Raw genomic sequence first — 23,375 nt, forward strand, 5'->3', positions numbered from 1 at the left:
ACAATTATACCGAGTGAAAACCGGGCTGTTAACGTTACATTACGTTGATACCTTCTTGTAAGCTAGCATGTAAAAATATCCAAATTTCCAAGACTCCAACCATTATAACATGGTAAAATTCACTTAGAAAAATATAACAAGAACCAACCCTTCTTCAAAATTAAAGCATAACCACAATCAATACTAATATTGTCTAATAATACCAAATACTTAAATCAATACAAATAACATAATATTATGCATTAGTCTAAAGTCTTATGCATTCTAAACATAAAACATTAATTTATAGTCTTATAATGACTAATGACACAAAATATTAAGGTTTACAATACTTAAATTCCACATAAGAATAGTCATGATCCATCACTAATAACACAAAATATTAATTGTGTATGATGACCGAGCCACCGGGCCAACTTCGGGTGACCCGAGCTATGGCCCGGACCCGACCCGAAATAATGGCCGGGTCTATTTTTGAGACCCTTACCCGGCGCTAAATCCGATGAAATCACACCAAATTAGCCCTTAAAGTGTTTGGGACCGGGCCGGGCCTTCGGGCCGGGCCGGGTCATGTGCACCCCTAATTTAGGAGTGATTGAATAAAACGTGATAAACATTCAATCAACGAGAAAAATATTTTCTGCATGCAAATGAACTCAAGTGAACACTTAACAATCAAGTGAATCTAAATCACCAACTCCAATGAACCGAATTGCTTTCATGTTTGAATAAAACGTGATAAACATTCAATCAGTAAGAAAAATATTTCTGCATGCAAAAGAACTTAACTGAACACTTAACAATCAAGTGAATGTAAATCACCAACTCCAATGAACCGAACTCCATTCATATTTGAATAAAACATGATAAACATTCAATCAACAAGAAAAATATTTCTGCATGCAAAAGAACTCAACTGAACACTTAACAATCAAGTGGATCTAAATCACCAACTCTAATGAACCGAACTCCTTTCATGTTTGAATAAAACGTGATAAACATATTTCCATTCGTAAATCACTAACTCTAAAATATTTTTGTATGCAAATGAACTCAAATGAACACTTAACAATCAAGTGAATGTAAATCACCAACTACAATGAACCGAGTTATATATCACAAAAAGCAAATAACGACACATGTCCATTCGTATGCCCTAGTTATGGAGAAAAAAATGGAATCAAAAGAAGTCGATCTACTAAATGCACCAACTCAATCCACTAAACCTTAAATCGAACTAGGAGAAACGCGAATTTTGTGCGAAATTAAATGAACATAATAACAATAGTTTTTCTCATACTTGGAGAATCTCTATTCTTGTTTTTGTTTATTTTTCTTCTTCCTTTCGAAAGCTTGATGCGATTCTGGAGTAGCGGCAGTTTCTGTAGAGAACATAAACGAAGTTTGAGAGATTTTGAGAGAAATTTAAAAATTTTCAGTAACGATTTCGACAGTAAAAAATGAACGTTGTTTCATATTCAAGTGCGAATGATAACGTTGGAGGGAGAGAGGGTTTCACGTATATATACATCTTTCATTTAATGAGATTGAGTGTTTTTAGTTTTGGACTACTTAGATGGACTTAGATAAAAAATTGCTTGCATGTGTAGCCCAAGTGCCAAAAAAATATTAATAATCACAATAAATTGATATATGATTAATCACCTACATCTACATATAAGCATTTACACTTTCACCGCTCTATGTTGCAATCCAAGTTGCAAGCTTTTGTTTGCAATCACCCTCTTCTCTGGTTTTCCTCAATTACCTTTTCTTCTTTTAATTCAATTTAATTTTTTAGAAGTTGAATTTTTTAATAATCATCAACGTCGTTACCGTATTTATCTTAACGATTAATTCAATCTCATATTAATATTGTTATTCTTCTCTCTCTCTCTCTCTCTCTGTCTCTTTCTCAGAAGAAGCAATTTCGGCGAAGAACAACAAAGAAGAAGAAAGCGTTGGCTTTAAAAATCAACACACAATATTGGCTTCTCTTTTGTTTTCCCTTTTTCGTTCATATAAAAACTGGGTCTTCGACTTTCTCTCGAAGACCGATTAAGAACTGCAAACTAGGTACTTCAACCTGAGAATGAAACGACAATTGAAACTTGCGTTTTGAGTCTTCGAAAACTTCCATGATTGTGTTCTTCCACTGATCGTGTTCTTCTTGCTCTCATTGTGTATTTGTGTTCGTCTGATGATTGTTAAAATTGTTTGGTTCGTGCTTAATTCTTTTTCTTATTGCTTTTATTTGGTTTTTGTTTTCAATTTTGGCTTCTATGGATGAATTTTGGTTTGTGTTTTTGTCTTTCATGTACATGTGAATCTGTTGTTTTGGTCTTAGGTTTCTGGTTTTTGTCAAATTTTGAATCGATTTAATTGTTTGTTGCTAATGCGATTTACATGGTGAGAAACAAGGTGGCTTGTGAAGTTTTAATATTCGTAAAAGTGCATCATCAACACCGATAGCTAAACCAATTGCACCAACACCACTTTTTCTTTTGTTAAAAATTAATCATCCTACTTTTTGATTGATTGTTTTTAAGAATTTTGGATGAGTACTTCAGGCCACTTGTGCTATCTATAATTGAATGAAGCTGTGAAAACAGCAAGATTTTGTTTGTTCTTGAATGGATTTATGAACCAACAATATAGTTTTCTCTCTGACAACATGATGCAATAAATGTGTTTACTACTCACGATTCAGACTTAATTTCACTAATTATGGTTTAAGAATTTATGGAGATCAAAGAAATTGATATGATTATTGTGTATTACATTGCAGAGGGTTCTGATTCCATTGGGGATAATAGCAACTAATGGAAAGTCGAGGGCAAAAGCGTCCAGAAATGGTGGATGAACTTCCTGCGGATAAGCGGGCATGCAGTTCACTGGATTTTAGACCTAGTTCTTCAAATTCCTCAGTGCAAACCCATATGAATTCAACCCACTCGACATTGGAGGCCCATGATCATGACATGGACACTTCTTCGTCTGCATCGGCTTCAAGCCGATCAGAGGGAGAGCATGAGAAAGATTCGGCTTATGGTTCGTGTGACTCGGATGAAATGGATCAGCATCATAGTAGTCTCCGTGACTATCAGAGGCGGAGAATGTCAAGTGATCATGGGAAATTTAAAAGCATTATATCAAGCTTGAGTGGACAAACTGAACCTTCCGGTCAGTTAGCTGTACTTACTGAACTTTGTGAAGTTTTGTCGTTTTGTACAGAAGGTTCACTCTCCAGCATGACTTCGGACTTGTTATCACCGCTACTTGTAAAGCTGGCGAAGCATGAGAGCAATCCAGATATAATGTTGTTTGCTATAAGGGCCATCACTTATATATGTGATCTGTACCCTCGGTCAGCCGCTTTTCTTGTTCGCCATGATGCTGTGCCTGCATTATGTCAAAGATTGTTGGCTATTGAGTATCAAGATGTAGCTGAACAAGTAATTGTTTGTTTGTTTGTTTCTCGTTTGTAAAGTTTGCACCTTTTTTACTGTCATCATTTTTTTATAGAAGAAAAGGAATATAAGGTTGTTGGTGTTGTATTTAATGTAGTGTCTCCAAGCATTGGAGAAAATTTCGCGCGAGCAGCCACTTGCTTGCCTACAGGCTGGGGCGATCATGGCCGTCCTCAATTATATTGACTTCTTTTCGACGAGCATACAGGTAAGCCTTTAACACAATGTGGCATGGTCTTTATGAGTGATGACCATTTACCCCCTTTTTCCATAAATAAAATATGTCTTTTATGATTTTAATTAATTAGAGGAGTGAAGAATTTTATTTTTCTCATGATTTTCATTTCTCTTTTCTGCTGTCATTAGAGAGTGGCTCTGTGTACTGTGGTGAACATATGTAAGAAGCTTCCTTCAGAAAGCCCTTCACCTTTCATGGAGGCTGTCCCAATATTATGCAATCTTCTTCAGTATGAGGATAGGCAGGTACTAATGAATGGTCTTCAGAAATCAGAACATTGTCCTTTACTCTGACCAGATTGTTATATGTTGCGAGTTTCATCTTTCTATTATATTTACTGACTGGAAAATGTACTTCCTCAGCTGGTTGAAAATGTTGCTACCTGCTTGATTAAAATTGTGGAGCGAGTTGCTCAGTCCCCTGAAATGTTGGATGAACTTTGTCAACATGGATTGATTCAGCAGGTCACACATCTCTTAAGTATTAATGGGCGGACGACCCTATCTAAATTAATTTATAATGTAAGAAACTTTGAACATTCTTTTAATTTTTTAATATATTCTATGATTCTCCCTTTTTCCTTTATGAACTTTGATGTTATCTATTTGTTATTTTGCTTGCCAGGGACTGATAGGAATGCTTGTGAAACTTACTTCTGGTTCAGTTTTAGCCTTCAGGACTTCATATGAGCTTAATATTAGCAGCATATTGAGAGATATATTAGCTACATCTGACCTCTCACATGGATTGCCAACATCACATGTTATTGTTGGACATTGTAATCAGGTTTGAGGCTTAGATTTGGCTTTATTATTTTTTATCTTCTGCCGGTATATTACACTATAGACCAATTAATTTGCTGTTCTCAAAATTGAAGATTTTGGCATATGCGTTTGTAGTTATTAATAATTAAATAATATACTTGTTTGATATGAAGCCCCTAAAGATATCCTTTCTCTTCTAAGAAGTGAGAAAATACTAATAATAACTACAAGAAAATGACCCAGATGCTGGCACACAGTGTAACCGCTGATGATGTTAGGGATTTTTTGCGGTCCAACATGACTACAGTTTGTAAGAAAATTTAGTGTAAATTTTATCTAGAATGATGCAATTTTTGGCACTTGGAAGTTTATTTTAGGCCAATTAATGGATCACTTTATGCTGTTTGAAAATTATGTTAGTCAAATTTCTTTTGATCATCTTCAATTCATGTAGTACCAAGCCTATGGAATATGGTGTTGAATTTGCTATGATCCAACACTACTAAAAGCGCAGGTTGTTAAATACAGGCACTTGAATGGTTTTTCATCTGACAAATGTCCGCGTTTCTTTTTTTTTTGGTGGATATATATTTTTCTAATATGTTTGGTGGGTCCAGTGAGTGATTCACTAAAAGACCAGTTTCAATTGCTTGCATTGGTACATTGTTATTTTATAAGATGATCTAGTAATAGAATGATATAAATATTCTATTCATTCTCCGAGTTATATTATACCTATGCCATAAAAGTTTTCAGAATTTAACTTACTAATTTTATAGGAATCTGTTGTTGACATTTATTCAGTAATTTTTTTGGAAACATTGATGTATACATTATTAACAAATATTACATCAGATTAAAATTTCCAGGTTTGTTGACATTTATTGAGTAATTTTTTTGGAAATATTGATACATACATGATTAAAAAATATTACATTAGATTAAAATTTCCAGGTTGTTTTTATCCACAATAAATAAGTAAATAAATTCTGTGTAGCATTTATTATGGGAAAGACTAGGAATCTTGCCATAGGTGGTTTGTTATTCAAGGAAAAAGTTTGTAAAAGACCCTAGTAAGCTTGTAGAAGGGAAGGGAAGATTTCTTTTTAATAGTCAAATCAATTCATGTTTGTATGATTTGTGGGCTTTCTCATAAATGACCTGTGAAACGTTTTTCTTATAAATTGCTGACCTGTTAGGTGTATGAAGTACTGAAATTGTTAAATGAACTTCTCCCTGGCATTACAAAAGATGAGAATGATCAACAAGTGCAAGACAAGGAATCCTTTCTAGCTAATCACCCAGATCTCCTCCAAAAACTAGGGACTGATGTGATTCCCATGTTGATCCAGGTTAGTTTTGTTTTCTTGTGAATAGTTAAAATTATTTTACTTTATTTAATTGCACTGCAATGATTCTTACTTCCTGAACAGGTGTTTAATTCTGGTGCGAGTTTATATGTTTGCCACGGATGTCTATCAGTTATGTACAAGATAATTACTCTGAGTAAATCTGATATGCTTGTTGAATTGCTTAAGAAATCCAGTATTTCAAGGTGAAGTAGACCTGTCTCATCTTTAGACTTGCAGTCATAAATTGATTTTGTTAAAGGTACTGATTTTTCTCCTGCTTAATCTGGCAGTTTTTTGGCTGGAGTGTTCACTCGAAAGGATCACCATATGCTAATGTTAGCCTTACAAATTTCGGAGACCATCCTTCAGAACTTTTCAGATATTTTCTTAAAGTTGTTTATAAAGGAAGGTGTCTTTTTTGCTATTGATGCACTCTTAACACCAGAAAGATCTACGCAATTGATGTATCCAGTATATAGTGGGATTCAGTTGTCAGTGGATTCCAGTCAAAAGTTTAGGTGCCTATGCTATGCATTTTCGACTAGCCAATCTCCTACTCCTTCAGAAGGTGGACACTGCAAACTTGACAAGGACTCTGTTCATAATCTTGCACAGAATATAAAAACAAAATACTTAGCACCAGAATTATATGATTCTGAGAAAGGATTGACTGATATTTTGCAGCAACTAAGAGCATACTCTAATGATTTATTGAGCATGTCTGCTGACAACAGTGTTTGTGCTCAGAATGAAGAGAAGGTTAACAGTATATTATTGTCTCAGATTATGGACAAGCTTACCGGCAAGGAACAAGTCTCTACTTTTGAGTTTATTGAGAGTGGAGTTGTGAGATCACTTGTCAATTATTTATCTCAGGGTCATTATGTGAGTGAAAATGATGGAAAAGGAATTGTTGGTGGTAACTATGCTGCCATAGAAAAACGATTCGAGGCCCTGGCAAGGGTATGTTTACATGGTTCTCGACCTTTCTCTAGTGACACAGCCCTTCCAATATTAATCAGGAACCTGCAGAATGCATTGACTTCATTGGAGGCATTCCCCATTGTTCTAAGCAATGGACCGAAACTGAGACATTCATATGCTGCTGTTCCTAGTGGATGTTCCATTCCTTATCCTAGCCTGAAAGTTCGTTTTGTCAGGGCAGAGGGTGAGACTTGGCTGAATGACTGTACTGAAGATTTTCTTACAGTTGACCCTTTTTCTTCTTTGCATAGCATTGAAGGATATCTTTGGCCCAAGGTCAGCAAGAAAAGCAGAAAGCAAGAAAAATCAGTATCAAGCCACATAGTGTTGCAACCGGAAAGTCCACCCCTTCAATCAACATCAAATGCAAGTTCCTGTCCAGCTGAAATTCCGGTAATTTTGGGGCCTGGTGACATGTCAACAGATCTCCCTGAAACACAGGTTGCATTTCTAACTAAGCTTATTGATTTATTACAATGCAGCCTACTTCTGTGTTTATTTATATAAAGTTGGTGATTGAGGGCTTGTTTATTAATTAGCTCTCCTTTTTATGTTGTAACTATACTTGTTTTGAAGGGAGAAGAACCAAAGTTATCACATCCGGATGAAACAGCCAAAGTGAATGCTGGAGAATCATCTTCCTCTGGAACTCAGGTTGTAATCATATTAGTTAGTTAGTTAATAATGCAAAACACTTTTGGTTATTTGCCCAAAAATTAGTTTAAAGTTGTACTAGACCGTTGTTCTTTATGCATCTTCTAAAAGTATATCATTTTATGGATTAGTATATCATTCTTTAAAACCGGACATATTTATGTGTTATAAATTCTGAATTCTGAATTCTGATCACTGACGAGCACTTTGAGATTTTTTTAAAGATGGGTTAGTATTATTCCGGAGATTATATCATCCAACAAGTCATGCAATGTAAGTAACTTGGTCAATAATCCCAAGTAACAGGGAAATAGGAGATGTAAAGGATTCATGCCAGCTTGATAAAATTGAGTAGTAGTGTGGTTGTTCTCTATGATAGGAAAGTACCAATCAAGTTTAAAGGAAACACTTTTACTGGATAACTATAAAACCTGAAAATATTATGTTACATTGACCACCGTGTGTTGCAAGGGGAAAGGAAGTTGCAGAGATGAAGATGCTGCAATAAATGAGTCAACACACTACACAGAACATAAACAAATATAAATGCATTAGAAAGGAAGTTGTGTAGTATATATAAAAAAAATGGTAGAATTCCAAACTAGGTGGTTGTATTATGTGATTATTAGACTTGTAAAAGCTACAATAGGAGGAGTGGATTAGATTGAGCGCATTCCAATAGTTGGGGGTAGGGTAAGAGAAGGATTTGCTTGTGTACATATTATGTGCTATTCTCAAGTAAAGTTTAGTAGTTATGATGCTGTTATAAAACTCTACCTCTAAATTCCAGAGTTTTAAATTTCTTTTTCATCTTGATTACGAATCTCTTTTATATGTTATTATCTTTACTTACTAAATTTTTGTTCCCATATCTAACAGGGATCTGTAGAGAAGGAACTGCAATCCAATGCAGAACCAGACTCAAAATTGGCAAGGCAGCATCTTGCATCTTGTAGCAACGAAGCTGCTCAAAAACTCAATTTTTACCTTGATGAACAGTATCTGGATCACCAATTGACTCTCTATCAGGCAATCCTTCACCAAATAGTAAAACAAAATGACTGTTCTTCTGGTTCAAAATTGTGGAGTCAAGTACATATAATAACGTATAGAAAGGCTGTGGAATCCAAGGACATATTGCCTACAGAGTGTCTGCCTTCACCTCAGGATTTATCTCATGATGAAGTTTTAGCTTATTATCAGCAGACACCTTTCTTCTCAGACATCTTCTCTTGTGAACTTGTTTCCGATCTCCATAGGCCAAGTCCAACTTATGATGTTTTATTTCTGCTTAAATGCTTGGAGAGCATGAACAGATTCATGTTTCACCTTATGTCTCGTGAGAGAATTTGTGCTTTTGCTGAAGGGAAAGTTGATAACCTAGATAGCCTGAACATATCAGTTCCTAGTGTCCCACAAAATGACTTTGTGAGCAGTAAGTTGACAGAGAAGCTGGAAACACAGATGAGGGACTCTTTGGCTATCTGCCCTGGTAGTATGCCATCATGGTGTAATCAGTTAATAACTTCATGTCCTTTTCTGTTTAGTTTTGAGGCTAGATGCAAGTACTTCAAAATGAAAGCGTTTGGCCAGCCCCAGATCCAACCCCATATGTCTTACAACTCCTCTGGAGCAGAAAGTGACAGACGACCAAGTCTTGGTGGATTGCCTCGAAAGAAGATTTTAGTTTATCGTAACCGGATTCTTGAGTCTGCTGCTCAAATGATGGACCAACATGCCCGCAATAAAGTGGTTCTTGAAGTAGAATATGATGAAGAAGTGGGCACTGGCCTTGGACCAACATTGGAATTTTATACCTTGGTATGCCGTGAGCTACAGAAATCTGGGCTGGGCATGTGGAGAGATGATCCTTGTTCCTTTGCCCTCAAGTCAAATTTACAGGTTGAGGAAATGGGAATCAATTCTCTTTATGGATTGTTTCCTCGACCGTGGTCATCAACACTTGATACATCTAATGGCATACAGTTCTCCGAAGTAACTAAGAAGTTTTTCCTTTTAGGCCAAGTTATTGCTAAAGCACTTCAAGATGGAAGGGTCTTAGATCTCCACTTCTCTAAAGCCTTCTATAAACTTATACTTGGAAAGGTAAGCAACTCTGGATGCAATTAATGAACCTCAAAGGAGCTCTCCACCCACCAACGAATAGCTAGATAGATAATGATGTTGCTTATTACTAACTAAGTTTCTCTATTTGCTTATGGATATGTCATTTTAGGAACTTTCTCTCTATGACATCCAGTCACTTGATCCGGGGCTTGGTAGGGTGTTGCAAGAGTTTCAAGCACTCATTAACCGGAAAAAATTCCTCGAATATTTCAATGGAGGGAATGAATTGGAATATGGATTAAGCTTCCGGGAGACCAGAATTGAGGATCTCTGTCTTGATTTCTCGCTTCCTGGGTATCCTGACATAGTTCTTGCTTCAGGGCATGATCACACCATGGTTAGACATGGATCAGTATTTTTACAGTTCAAGTGTCTTCCATCCTTGCATTGGCAGAATACTAATGTCAAATATTCTTCTTCTGTTGTAGGTAAACTTGACAAACCTGGAGAATTATGTTTCGCTTGTTGTCGATGCAACTGTGAGGTCTGGAATTTCAAGACAAGTGGAAGCTTTTAAATCTGGCTTTAACCAGGTATTGTACCACTGCTCACTCTGTCTTGATAATACTTGAATACTTTCTAGCTAGCTATTTATTAAATGCTCCACTGTTTAAAAAAAGAACCTTCTTCGTTGTGCATAGTTACTGTCACTATTTAAAAGCTGTAATCAATTGCATCATAAAGAGTAGAAAAAAACTCGGGAGAATTGAGGATTTTTACATAATCAACCAAGTGTATCTGGCCCTGAAACAAACATACATAAATCCCTTAAATTAAGATTTTGTTTTAATCTCATCTAGTTCTCAAATTCGACTCATCTCATGATCTCATCTGATCATGAGACGTTAATTGTACAATAGTTTTCCCCCCTAATATATAGAGGTTTTACAATAGTTGGCAAACATGTTTGTAGAGTCATTGTACATAGCAGTAAAATTTCTTGCATTGCTTTGTGTCTGATGTTGGCTTCAATATTTTGTTATGCATCCTTCAGTGCCCATATTCTCTTTATGATTTATAAATGCTAAAATAAACAGCAAATCAACAGTTAGAGCTTGGAGAGAGACGTCTGATGCACAAGACTGCTTAATTGCTACCTTTGTTTAATTTATTATATGAAGTCCAAACTAGGTTTTATGTCTTCTAACCCATTCCTTGTCTGTCTTCACTCTTCAGAGCAGGCAACCAATAACAGTGTACTGAATATTTTGGTTTTATTTAGGATACTGCTTAAAATTCATATTTTCAACTTCCAGGTTTTCTCCGTCGAACATCTTAAGATTTTTAATGAACAAGAGCTCGAGCGCATGCTTTGTGGAGAGCATGATTGTTGGGCTGTATGTATTAATTTCTTTCTTAGTTCATGTTTAATGTCGCCCTGCCCTTATAAAAGCAACTCAAAGGGAAAAACTGAATTGTAATAATGCGTTGGTAGCAGATAAATGAGCTCGCTGATCACATTAAATTTGATCATGGATACACTGCTAGCAGTCCTCCCATTGTTAATGTAAGCACTTCAGCACTTTTGATTCCTTTTGATATTATGTTCTGATTTTCTTTCTTTTTTCCCTATTCTTTTCCTTTTGTTGAATCTCATAAACTGCCTAATTCTTTGGATTCAGTTGCTGGAAATTATTCAAGAGTTTGATCATGAACAGCGTCGATCCTTTTTGCAATTTGTGACTGGTGCACCACGGCTTCCTCCAGGAGGATTGGCATCTCTCAATCCGAAGTTAACCATTGTTCGAAAGGTGTGTAAAAACTGTACCGCTATTTTTCAGTATGCAGGTTTCACTCTTCACATGTTTTTTTGGTCTACTTACACCCTTTTGAGTATTTTCCTTGCAGCATTGTAGCAACCGAGCAGACTCGGACCTACCTAGTGTGATGACTTGTGCAAATTATCTTAAGCTACCTCCATACTCATCAAAAGTACCTTTCACTATTTGAAACTCACAATAACAAACAAACATCAAATAAGTTTCTGCAAACGTTGTTATTACTTTTGAGCCTAACATTTTTTTTTCCCACACTCAATTTCAATTTCAGGAAAGGATGAAAGAGAAGCTCTTGTATGCCATTACAGAGGGTCAAGGATCGTTCCACCTCTCATAAAATCCGTTATCTTGGGTTTGGATCTGGTACTTGGAATTCTGAAGCTGTAATTATTAGGTTAATTGGTAGTAATGTAGATAAAGGATCTCGATGAGCTTACTTGCTGGCAGTGATCTCAATGAGCTTAATTTACTGGTAGTGGTGTGTCTCAATTAGTTTACTTGGACATGAAGGAGCTGCTGTGTTTCTTCACTGACTACAATTGTTGGGGGTGTGTACATAAAATGCCTGCTTATAGAGTTAGAATATGATTGACATGTGTCGCCTGTACAGAGATGGAGGGCACTTGTCATGGTCGGTCGGTTGGTTTCGTTGGTTATGCTTTGATATTTTAGTACAGTTTTATTATTATTGTTTTTTGTACAGGAACCTTTATTATGGATAGACTTTTAAATGCAATGATAACAGCTTGCTATCTTTACTCTGGCTAGATTTGCTATTGTTCTGTTGATTCAGTTATTAGTGAAACTTGTTTCTGTCGTTTTTCTCTCCCCCTCTGTCGCCTCCCTTAAATTCCATTTGCAATTTTGGATTGGGAGAAATCTTACTTTGGGGTGGGGTCATGGGTAGATTACTTGAGCTTAAATGAAGATGTAGTTTAATTTTTGCTCACTTGTTGAGATTTAAGAATGTACCAGTATTGCTCATTTCTTTCATCATAAGAGCCTCATTCAGCACACTTATCATCTGAAGATTTTATATATGGTTTAATCATTATGAGATTTAAATTAGGTTATATCTTTTTTATTAGGTTGCTATGTAAAACTCTTGCATGAAAAAATTTATCCTCCTAGAATTTTATAACGTGGAAAATATACTATTTATAAAAATAAATGCATAAATTTATTCACATTATTTTTAAGACATTTTTTTTCTCCTACTAATGCCATGTTAACAATATTGTTTACTTGATAAAATTTTAGAATCAACCACTCAAATTTTGTTCAATTATTATTTTCAAATTAGCAAAAAATAAAATATACAAAAAAGATACAGGTAATAGGAATAAATACAAATTAAACTACAAAATTACCAATGACAATAATTAGAAATTAATAGTATCTAATTAAATTTGTAACCTACAAGAATCAATATCCTTTTATTTATTATATTTTACCGTTATAAACATTACAATAAATTTATAACTCCAATAATTAATTTATTAATTTTTATAAATAACTCATTAAATGTAATAAACAATGTTACAAATGTCATAATAATCTATTAATCATAATAAATTTAACATTATAAATATTTAAATTTCATTCTATTTGAACTACTTATATAAGTCTCTTATCACTATTTCTTCAAGTAACATCAAATTTAGCACAAGAAATTTATTTTTGCACTACACCACATCTCAAACTTACTCAATGGAGTATCATTCTTTGGATAATATCACCAAATAAATAGACAATTGGTTTATCAAAGTTCGCGTGGTTTGTCTATGGAAAACATTAATACTCACAAATGAAGAAGAGTTTCTTTGCTTAGAAATGATTATATTAGATGAAAAGGTACAAAACAAATATATTTATTGTATTTTTAAATTGAACATTTTCCAACACTATTTTGAATTTGCAATACTTGAGATATTGTCTGATAGAGTGGGTCAAAAAAAATATATTAACAGGTAATTTCACTTTATACTATTTCAATTATTCTTATTAAAAATAACTTATTTAATGAAAAAATTCTACATATTTTTGTTCTTTTTATTGTAGATGCCATTGAAAAACTGCATGTACATCAAGAGATTAAGGAGAAACAAAACCATACAAATTCAATACATATCTTCAGAAGAACATACATGCAAAGATGAAACAAATAATACAATAGAAAGTGCATACAATTCAACAATTCATAAAGAATATGCCTTCACAAGAATCTATGACAAAAAAAGGACGACTAGTGCCATATAAGGAGACTAAATTCATCGACCAAAACAAATGCAAAAATCAAACCACCAAATAAAAATGTCACTTTGTACAACTCTAACATTCAAATTTTTTATACTACAAATTATTTTAAACAAAACATCTTTTAAATTTAACTTTAGTTTATACATATTTAATTTAATTTTATAAAATATAACCATTTTTAATATTTATTATATACTATCATTAATTTACCGCCTGCGCATCTTCATTCTAGTTTATATAAGTATGTTATAATATAATGTGGATGTCTGGTTAACAGTGCACACGTTTCTCACTAAACCATACTTTGGTATAAGTCAAGTTTGTTTAATTCATTTATAATGTATTATATTTTAATACTTTGAATTGATGATCAATTTTGGCTATAAATAAGTCAAGTTTATGACATTCGTAATACAACAAATAAGAAGAAAGTGAAAGTGTATATTGATGTTGCTTTGAGTGATATTATTGTACTACATAATAGTATATTACTATATTTCTCGTTTAGAATATGATATAGTATCTCATACAACGAGATCCATATCAGAGAAGGATTAAGATTTTTTAAAGTGAGGAAGTTAGTAGAAAGTGAGAAAATTAGTAGAATAATAAAGTAAATAGTTAATTAAATTAAGATAGTAAGGTATATATTTTATAATTTTCAATATTTCAACAAAAGAATTATTTATTATTAAAAATAAAAGTTAAAATTCATATTAATTAAATGGATCCAAAAGACACTATTAAGACAAAATTATAAGCCTTATTATAATGAGTTTGTTTCGAAGATATCATTATAATATTAATCCTCGAATGATCACGTATAATTCATTTAGATGGATAAAATGTTCAACTCTAAATATGTTCTGTGGTTATCTGACCTTCTACAAATCAAATAAATTATTCTTTGATTTAAGAATTTTGCTGAGAAAAGTGTGGTACAATAAAAGCGAGTATTTTATTTTGAAAGATCCTACAGTTTTTTGGAAGAGTTTAAAAAAGATATTATTATCACCTAAAAGAGATGTTTTTTTCGAATCCCTAAAACGACAATTCCATCAGAATTACGTATATTTATTATGAACTAATGGATCCTAAAAATACTATTTAATAATGAAAATTTGCATTCTCGTAGGATCGCATAAACTTTATCGTTATGAATCTTGACAATTCTTTAATTTGCCGCAAGCAATTATAAGAACAATGACTTTGTCGCTAACTAAGCCAAAGGAATAATGGTGTTATTGTTTGCCATAACAAAAGCATATATATATTGTTAAAAGATAATCCTTCCCTGAAACGAATATGTCGTAATTCAAAATTATAATGGATCTTTTAAAAAAATTTGTGTATTCCATGAAAGAAATGTATTAAAAGATTATTTCATGGAGTGAATAAATCTTATTATTCATATTACTTGAAGTATATGAATAAATATTTTGAGATCTTATATTTCCAAAAGTAAATATACCTTTAAGAAAATTTTAATAAATGATTTTACGCAATTATAAAAGTTAGGGCAAAATATCTAGGTAAACCAAATGCATAAAAAAATTATCTGTATCACTCAAAATTAAAACCGGTACTTGTATCACCCAAAACTTTATTTTATATAAATTAAATTAGGCTAATTTGAATTAGGTGGAGTAGATTTAGTAGGTAACATTGAGATGGGAGTAAATCGAATTAGACAAATTCGATTTATGCATGCATGAGGTAAATTAAATTAGGTGGAGTAGATTTAGCTAGCACACGATTTTCACAAACCCATAGTAATTTGAATTAGGTTTGGTCGAATTAGCCAATGGTTTGTGCGCCCATAGTAAATTGAATTAGGTGGTTTCGATTTACCCTATACTAAATCTAACCAATCTAATTCGATTTACATTTCACCGAGGCCTCTATATAAATCTAGCTTGCCTATTTCGATTTACATGTGCATTGCCTATATATAATTCGAATTCACTTCATTCGAATTACATTTCACCACCCATACCCCCACCAAATTCAGAGAAAGCGACGTAGCCAATCTTGATGGGAGACGACCCAGACCGAATCTACTGCTTGGATGGAGTCGCACATATCACTGGCAGTGTGCATGAGGAGGTTAGTAAAATAAAATATTTATTTTGATGTCATTTTATTTATTTATTGTAAGAAATAAAGAAACTATGTGTTAGTTTTGTTTAAATCGTTATATCTTGTTTATTAGCATGATTATAATGTGTAAACTTGAAGTAATAGTTAGAGGTTTGATTTATTGGTCTCCATCTGTTAGATGCTATTTAGTATTTACTGATACTAAACTGTTTAGAACATGAATAATCTATAGATCTTGAACAATGGTAATAGTATTGATAGAATGATGGTAGTGTGTTAGAGTATACCAAGAAAAAATGGATGTCGGATAGGAGATTCTGAGAGTTTAATAGAAATATGGTTAAGGTAAAAATAAAATTAAAAAAATTCGTTTTAGATAATTTATTTTTTGTAAAATTTTGGAATTGTAAGAGTATTTTTTTTTTGTCACGCAGCCCCACCGCTGCATCTCGAGTATGAGGAGGCAGTATGGTATGCCATTAGATGAGAGGATCATGTTGTACCTCCAAATGGCGGGGCTATCCTATCTTCCGAGGCTCAATGATAACTGGTTTAAGTTGGATGAGCCGTTAGTCAGTGCATTTGTGGAGAGATGGCGCCCGGAGACTCATACCTTTCATCTGCCGTTCGGTGAGAGCACGATTACGTTACAGGATGTAGCCTATCATCTAGGACTCCCGATCGACGGTCACTATGTCAGTGAATGTTTGACGGACTTCGAGACGCACATCGAGGGAGGACGGTCGGCGGGCGTGGTTTCAGGAGTTGTTGGGTGTGATGCCGCCACCAGACTGCATCGATAAATTCACTGTGAAGTGCACTTAGATGCAGCAGACCTGCAGTCACCTTCCACAAGGGGCAGATGAGGAGACAGTCCGGAGGTACGCCAGAGCATACATTATGATGCTACTATCGATGTAGCTCTTTGGCGACAAGTCCGGTACTCGTATGCATATCAGGTGGCTTTCGTACGTGGCGAGGTTAGAGGTCATGGGCAGTTATAGCTGGGGTTCATCGTCATATGCTCGAACCTCCGCCCTTCATCACGATGCTGAGTCCACTGCGCATAGTCAATCCGGTTGGCCCAGTCACACATGGCCGGATCCTCAAAGCGGAGGATCTCAAACCAGTAGTCGAACTCTACCTCGGTCTTCGCATAAGCAGCATTCACTAGAAACCTCCTAGTATCCTTGTCCTTAAAAATGAGGGCAAAGTTGGCTACAACATGCCGGATACAAAATGCCCTATACGCATTGGGTGGAAGCCAACCACCATCAGAAGCCTCTAGTGCAACCTTGATCCCATTGTGCCTATCCGATATAACAAGAATGCCTAGTTGAGGCATGACGTGCTACCAAAGATGGGATAAGAAGAATGACCACGACTCTGCATTCTCATCCTCCACAAGTGCGAATGTGACAGGAATGATGTTGGAGTTCCCGTCTTGCGCAATCGCCACGAGAAGTGTTCCACCGTACTTCCCGTACAAGTGGGTCCCATCGATACTAACTAGAGGTTTGCAATGTCACGCCTCGATGCACGGTGGAAAAGTCCAAAAAAGACGGTGGAAATATGCTTACTCCTCACTCACTTGGCCACCCAGTCGCACTGGACTCGTCTTCAATACTGCAACACCGCCTGGCATCGTCATCTGCACCCGTAGAACGCATCACGGCAACTCATTATATGACACTTCTTAGTCTCCGTAAATCTGAGCCATAGCCTTCGGCTTAGCCATCCAAACCCTCCTGTAAGTCGGTCTAAAACCAAAATGGACCTCTGTCGCCTGAATTACCTTGATCGACACGGCAATATCGGCCCTGATTATAGGGAGTATGAGTGCCGAGATCACATGGTATTCGAGCCTCCTATGATCACTAGATATCGAAGTGGCTAGACAAGTATGCGGTCTATTGTACCATTTCACCTCCTAAATGCCTCTGCGCTGCCGGAGACTGTTCCGAATCAACCATGTGCATCCATTGCCAAAATACTTACACTTCCCATGGTACATGTGGTAAGCAGACTCCATCACTTTATACTCAACTCCACGTTGGATGCTGTACGTCTTCACACTCAATACGGCCTCGTCTTTATCCAGAAATTGCTGACCAACTTGGAACTCAGCTACTCCTTCGGACACCTGTGTGTCTCTAGCCCCAAATCCAACAGACACGGCGGGATCCCCCTGCGGTCTCATGGAATCCAAGTTCAAAGCTGAAAAGTGCTGGGGTACTGTGGTGTTCCTGAACTTCCTGTTCCACCATGCACAATCGGAGTATTCCTCTCATCCTCATCATCGCTATCATTGGCAATGGTGGCGGGCTCCACATCATCATCATCCTCATCTTGAAATACCTCTTCGACGCCATCCGAGGCTCCACCCTGTCTGGGTTCTAGGACCATATCATCAATGCCGGCCACCGCAAATGTAGCATCGACTACCGGCACAGTATCAACCCGTTCTCTGTCACGAGTGCGGTCCAGATCAGTAGTGAAGGACGGGGAGGCCACCAAACCTACATCAGTCTCAATCACGGGCAAAGATGAAGAAGCACCAACAGGCCTCAAACTCGACCCGACGGCCATGGCTGAAGGCAGAGGAATGCGGTTAGAACTTCCTGCGCTAGAGACCACATCCACAAGGTTGGCCAACAGCTCAGGGGTCCTGACCTCCGGGAATTGCCGACAACAATAGAACAAAACTTCCAAATCTTCATCGCTGCCTATGACGAACGAATCATACTTCACATCATCCCGCAAAACCGAGATCGAAATTCTGTAGAATAACTTCTCCACCCGTTTTCACGCCTTGCAAACCCAGTTTTCGGATTATATTATCCTTAAACTCAGTGAAACTCGTCGAAGGTCTAATGAAGATACTAAGCGGATCCTTATCTGCAAACTTAATTCAGGAACGTATTTTTTTCTTAATAAACCTTCTATAGTGTAGCAAAACCAAGAAGCTCTCATCACTAGCTATTGTGGGACTCACTATGATGGAGAATTCGGATTCCACACCTATTTATACAACTAATTCCCTACTAAATCGAATTAGCCAGGCTCCATTTAGATATGTTGCTAAAACTTTAGTAAATCTGCTCAATCTAATTCGATTTATGGTTGTAGGTCTCCAAAAAGGTAAATCGAATTAGCCTATTTCGATTGACCAGAAAAAACCCAACCATTTATAAATCTACTCTACCTAATTCGATTTACTCCCATCTCAACGTTACCTACTAAATCTACTCCACCCAATTCGAATTAATGCTAAAAATTATAATTCGAATTGACCTAATTCGATTTACATAAAATTAGGCTTTGGGTAATACACGTATCAATTTTAGTTTTAGATGATATAATAATTTTTTGATGCATTTGATTTATCTAGGTAGTTTACCTTAAAAATTATTATATGGATATTATTTTTCTTTAAATAAAATTACGTAAAGTAAATTAGTTTGCCTAATCATAAAATTTTTGTCCCTAGTATTTAAGAGGAATGGAAAAATACAAATATAAAATTGGTATTCGAATAAATAGTTTGACCATTTGATTAAGAATATATTTTATTTTCTCATGATACATTATTTATATGAATCTCAAAATTATTCATGAAATTTTATTTCTAATTCTTTTATAAATACTTGAACCTGCATGAAGGAGAGATATCATTTATTTTAAATTTTTAAAATTTGAAAGTTTTGTTATTTATTTTGTACGCCATCATTAAAATATACGAATACCCATGGTTTTATTTTTCATTATTTTTAAACAAAGTAAAAAATAAATACCTTGTTTGAATTTAAAAAATTCGAATAGAACATACAGTATATATATTATTCACTAGATAGAGATACGTATTATTCATTGTATAGTACTATTTAAGTATAAGGTACTATACAAATGTACAGTATTAATTATATACAACATTACTGGGTGTACAATTTTATTTTTTGTTTTTCATCATTTTATATGCTCCATACATAAATTTACAACATACTATAATTTGTATTTATATGTATAACAAATTATTTTGTATAGAAAATATTCTATTTTTATAGATACTCCAGAAGACTCAATTTTGTTTCTTAAATAGAAAATTATAAATTAATTACAATCTCCATAAGAGTTATAATTAGTTTCTTGAAAAAGATTATTTGAGTTTTAACTCAAATGCTAAGAGCTATTATTTTATTTATCATAATATTTACAAATTTTAAAGATATTTGTTGAAACGAATATCACAGTGGTGGGACAATGAATAAGCGAAATAGCAAGTACTTCTATATTACTAGTTGTGATTTAAATAATTAAAATATTATATATATATATATATATATTGGAAGGATATAATCTCTTATATATGATAGATATTACACTTACAATAATGGAATTATTGAATCACATGTATAATAAATCAAAAGTTCGCTTGTTCAAATGGTTTATCATTTGACATCATCAAACGAGATATGCAAAAATAATAATTATATGAAAAAAAAACTTATATGATTATTTATAAAGTCCAGAAGATTCTTTAATATTATAAATTTTCTTGTAAAGTATGTTCTTAGTATTTTATAGCCATAACAACAAAAGTTTGAAGAAATTCGGTGATTATCATCGAATTTAAACCATTAGATTTTTAGTGGGATGTTATTGGCATTTTTATTATCGGATTTTCAGTGGAACGTTATCGGCACTTTCATCATCAAATTTTGTGTGGGATTGTTATTATATTTTATTTGGCCAAAAGTTATCGTTGGATTCGACATTCTGTCCCAAAATTTAACGGTAAGTTTTAGCACGAATAAGCAATTTAACCGTGCCAAAGTTACCTACAGAAAAATTCGATAATAACGCTCAACAATAAAATGCGCCGTGAAAGATTCTTCCCGCAAGCTCTCCTCCATCGCCATGGCAAGATCTGTTGTGTCTCCTTCTGCCACCGCCACTATGTCGTTGCTGGTGGAGGTTTCCATTGCCTTTGTTGCCGTAAAGGTCTACTATGCCAGAGGTAAGTAGTTTCTCATTTTCTCTAATTTTTGCAAAAATAGAAAAATCTTAAATCCTATTTTACTAAATTTTTTTTTTTTTTTTCAAAATGTGTGGTTAGGATTCTAATATGTTATTTTTAGATTAATTTAGTCTTATTAGAAATTTGATTATTATAGGAAATGTGTGGTTAGGTGAATTTTAAATTAAGGTAATTATCTAGATTAATTAGTTTATTTTTTATTATTTTATAATTTTATTCAAATTGTTATTAAATGAGGTTATATTTAGGGTTGAATTTAGGTAAAGTAAGTTAATTTAGATTTTTTTATTTTTAATATTGGAGTGGTAGTGGTGTTTTTTTAAAATGTGGATTGTTGGGGTGTTATACTCAAATGTGGAATCGCTTAATTAGAGAAGTAGAAATCGGACCGTCCGATTTGTTAGAGGTACAGAAATCGGACCGTCCAATTTCTAAAGGTACACAAATCGGACCGTCCGATTTGTGGGAGGTACACAAATCGGACCGTCCGATTTGTGGTAAAAAAATTTTAGGTATAGAAATCGGACCCTCCGATTTATGTACTTCCACAGTTTTGAAAAACATCAAAAATTACAATGTTAAGGTATATCACCTCTTCTACTTCCATAACAAAAAAAAGTAGCCGTTAATTTAAGGTGAATTATGATTTTTATTCATTTTTATTATTAATTTTGTTTATTATGTTTTAACTTTTACTAACTTTGTCTCTATTTTAGGATTTTTTTTGTTTGAATGTTGTGTAGTATTATCGAGAGTTGTTCGTACTGCTTATGTACGTGGGTTGTTCGTGCAGCTCTGAGGTTGGTTTTTTATTGCAGAACTTATTAAATTGTTTATATTGTGTGAGGCTTACTTTCCTAGGATAAAATTTTAGGATGAAAGTGGGAGAAAGTTGCCTAATGACATCTTCTTGAAATCCTTGTTTACTGAAAAATTGCGGAATAATAAAGGGTTGCGTACTAAAATGGCTAGGTATATATATTTTCTTAAATGTGTTTTTTGTTTTAATATATGGTTGCAACTGTATTCATTTGAAAATTGAGAAATTTTTTTGGTGGAGGTTTCTGAATTAAGAAAATATTTTGCCAAAATTTTGTTAAATTTGTTTAAAAACATGTTTTGGTTTGTAAAAGTTAAAAGTTACATTTAGTGGAGGTTGCTAAAAATGGGTGCAACTCTACCAAAATTTTTAAAAAATTTAACAAAGATGTATTGGTTGTTTGTTTTAATACATGGTTTTAATTGTTTAAATTGTAAAAACTGAAAATTATTTTGGTAGAAGTTTTTAGATTAAGAAAAAATTCTGACAAAATTTCTAAAAGAAATTAATAGTTAAGTTTTGTTATTGATTGAATCCTAAATTTTTTGTGGTAAAATGATTCCAAGTCATCGTTTGTGAATGTACGATAGGGATAACGTGCAACTGAGGGGGGGAGGGGGCGGGGAGGAATAAAACTTGAGTTCTTTGAGGGTGTTGATAAGTTCGTATCATATGTGTTCAAGATAAAACCTTATAGGTATCAAGGGGTATCTAGGTGTCTATGTTATAAATGTCGGCTGACTAAGTGGCTAAGGACTTCTGATATAACCTTGTACTTTTATTATAATGATTTCAAGAATGGGTACTATGTGTGGACTGAACATAGAGAAGTCGATGAAAATGAAATCAATTGGTCTGTACTTATTTCTAATTGAGCTGACGGTCGGTCAAGAAGGGGTAACTTGGTCAAAGAAGAAATTACGGAATACGTGAATTGGGATGATAACTAGGAGAGATAGAATAGATGAACTTCAATGCAATTGGGGTTCAAGCTACAGAAAGTATCAAGGAAGAGCCTAACCTGCAATTTCGGGGTGGCAACGGGGCGGGTAGGGCGGGTTTTTGCTCTACCCGACCCCGCCCCGCCGTACAACAACCCGCATAGAACCCACCCCTCTTCTACCCGCGGGTAGTAAAACGTTGAACCCTAATCCGCCTCTGCGGGTACCCGTCCCGCCCCTACCCGCCCCTATAATTATTAAAATCCAATAAATAAAATTAAATTTCAAAATTTATATAACCATCATCACATACATAACATAAATTAAAGTAAAAATTTAAATATGATACAATATTATTAATCATTTACTAATTATTTTACATATATTATACATATTATATATTAAATTATATATATTATATATATAGCAGGGCGGGGTCGGGTTACCCGCCCCGAACGGGTGAAGCGGGGTGAGTACCCGCAGGTTCGGGTAGTATTGCCATCGTGTTTTCTCAAGAGAAAAAGTCTTGTTTTCAAAAGCAAAAGTAATAAAAAATTAAAAATAAAAAAATTTATGTTTTTAAACATAAAAAGTAACTTTATAAAAAAAATTTTATCTGTTGATTTACATTTAAAGGTTACAAAAATAATACACCATTGGGTATGTATTATAGTTATCAAAACTGAACCGATAATTGACCCAGTCAGCAGTCATACGACTAGATTACTGGGTTACTGGTTCAATCGGTGAGTCATTGATATATCTTATTGACCCGGTCATAATTAAATGAAAATATAAAATTATAAAAATAAAATTAAAAGTTAAATGCATGTTTTCAAAAATATATTAA

The 23,375-nt window shown here is 34.4% G+C and overlaps 1 protein-coding gene across 7 annotated transcripts; it reads left to right on the top strand.

The window, feature by feature from the left end:
- Positions 1–1,655: 1,655 nt before the first annotated feature.
- On the top strand, positions 1,656–12,134 carry LOC112727336 (E3 ubiquitin-protein ligase UPL4). 7 transcript variants are annotated; one of them, XM_072209189.1, is made up of 19 exons: positions 1,656–1,753; positions 1,920–2,220; positions 2,789–3,455; positions 3,568–3,678; positions 3,837–3,953; positions 4,071–4,229; positions 4,333–4,494; positions 5,672–5,824; positions 5,906–6,027; positions 6,115–7,249; positions 7,385–7,462; positions 8,342–9,568; positions 9,699–9,926; positions 10,018–10,122; positions 10,846–10,926; positions 11,025–11,096; positions 11,212–11,340; positions 11,438–11,521; positions 11,639–12,134. In XM_072209189.1, exons 3-19 carry the CDS (start codon positions 2,823–2,825, stop codon positions 11,702–11,704), a joined length of 4,662 nt encoding a protein of 1,553 aa, XP_072065290.1. In that variant the 5' UTR covers positions 1,656–1,753; positions 1,920–2,220; positions 2,789–2,822; the 3' UTR covers positions 11,705–12,134. The 7 variants fall into 7 exon arrangements, with proteins under 7 accessions (XP_072065290.1, XP_072065293.1, XP_025632820.1 ...); XM_072209192.1 differs by having other exon boundaries at positions 11,028–11,096; XM_025777035.3 differs by having other exon boundaries at positions 1,920–2,076.
- The last annotated feature ends 11,241 nt before the right edge of the window (positions 12,135–23,375 follow it).

Source organism: Arachis hypogaea, chromosome 12, assembly GCF_003086295.3.
Source record: "Arachis hypogaea cultivar Tifrunner chromosome 12, arahy.Tifrunner.gnm2.J5K5, whole genome shotgun sequence".
Lineage (NCBI taxonomy): Eukaryota > Viridiplantae > Streptophyta > Magnoliopsida > Fabales > Fabaceae > Arachis > Arachis hypogaea.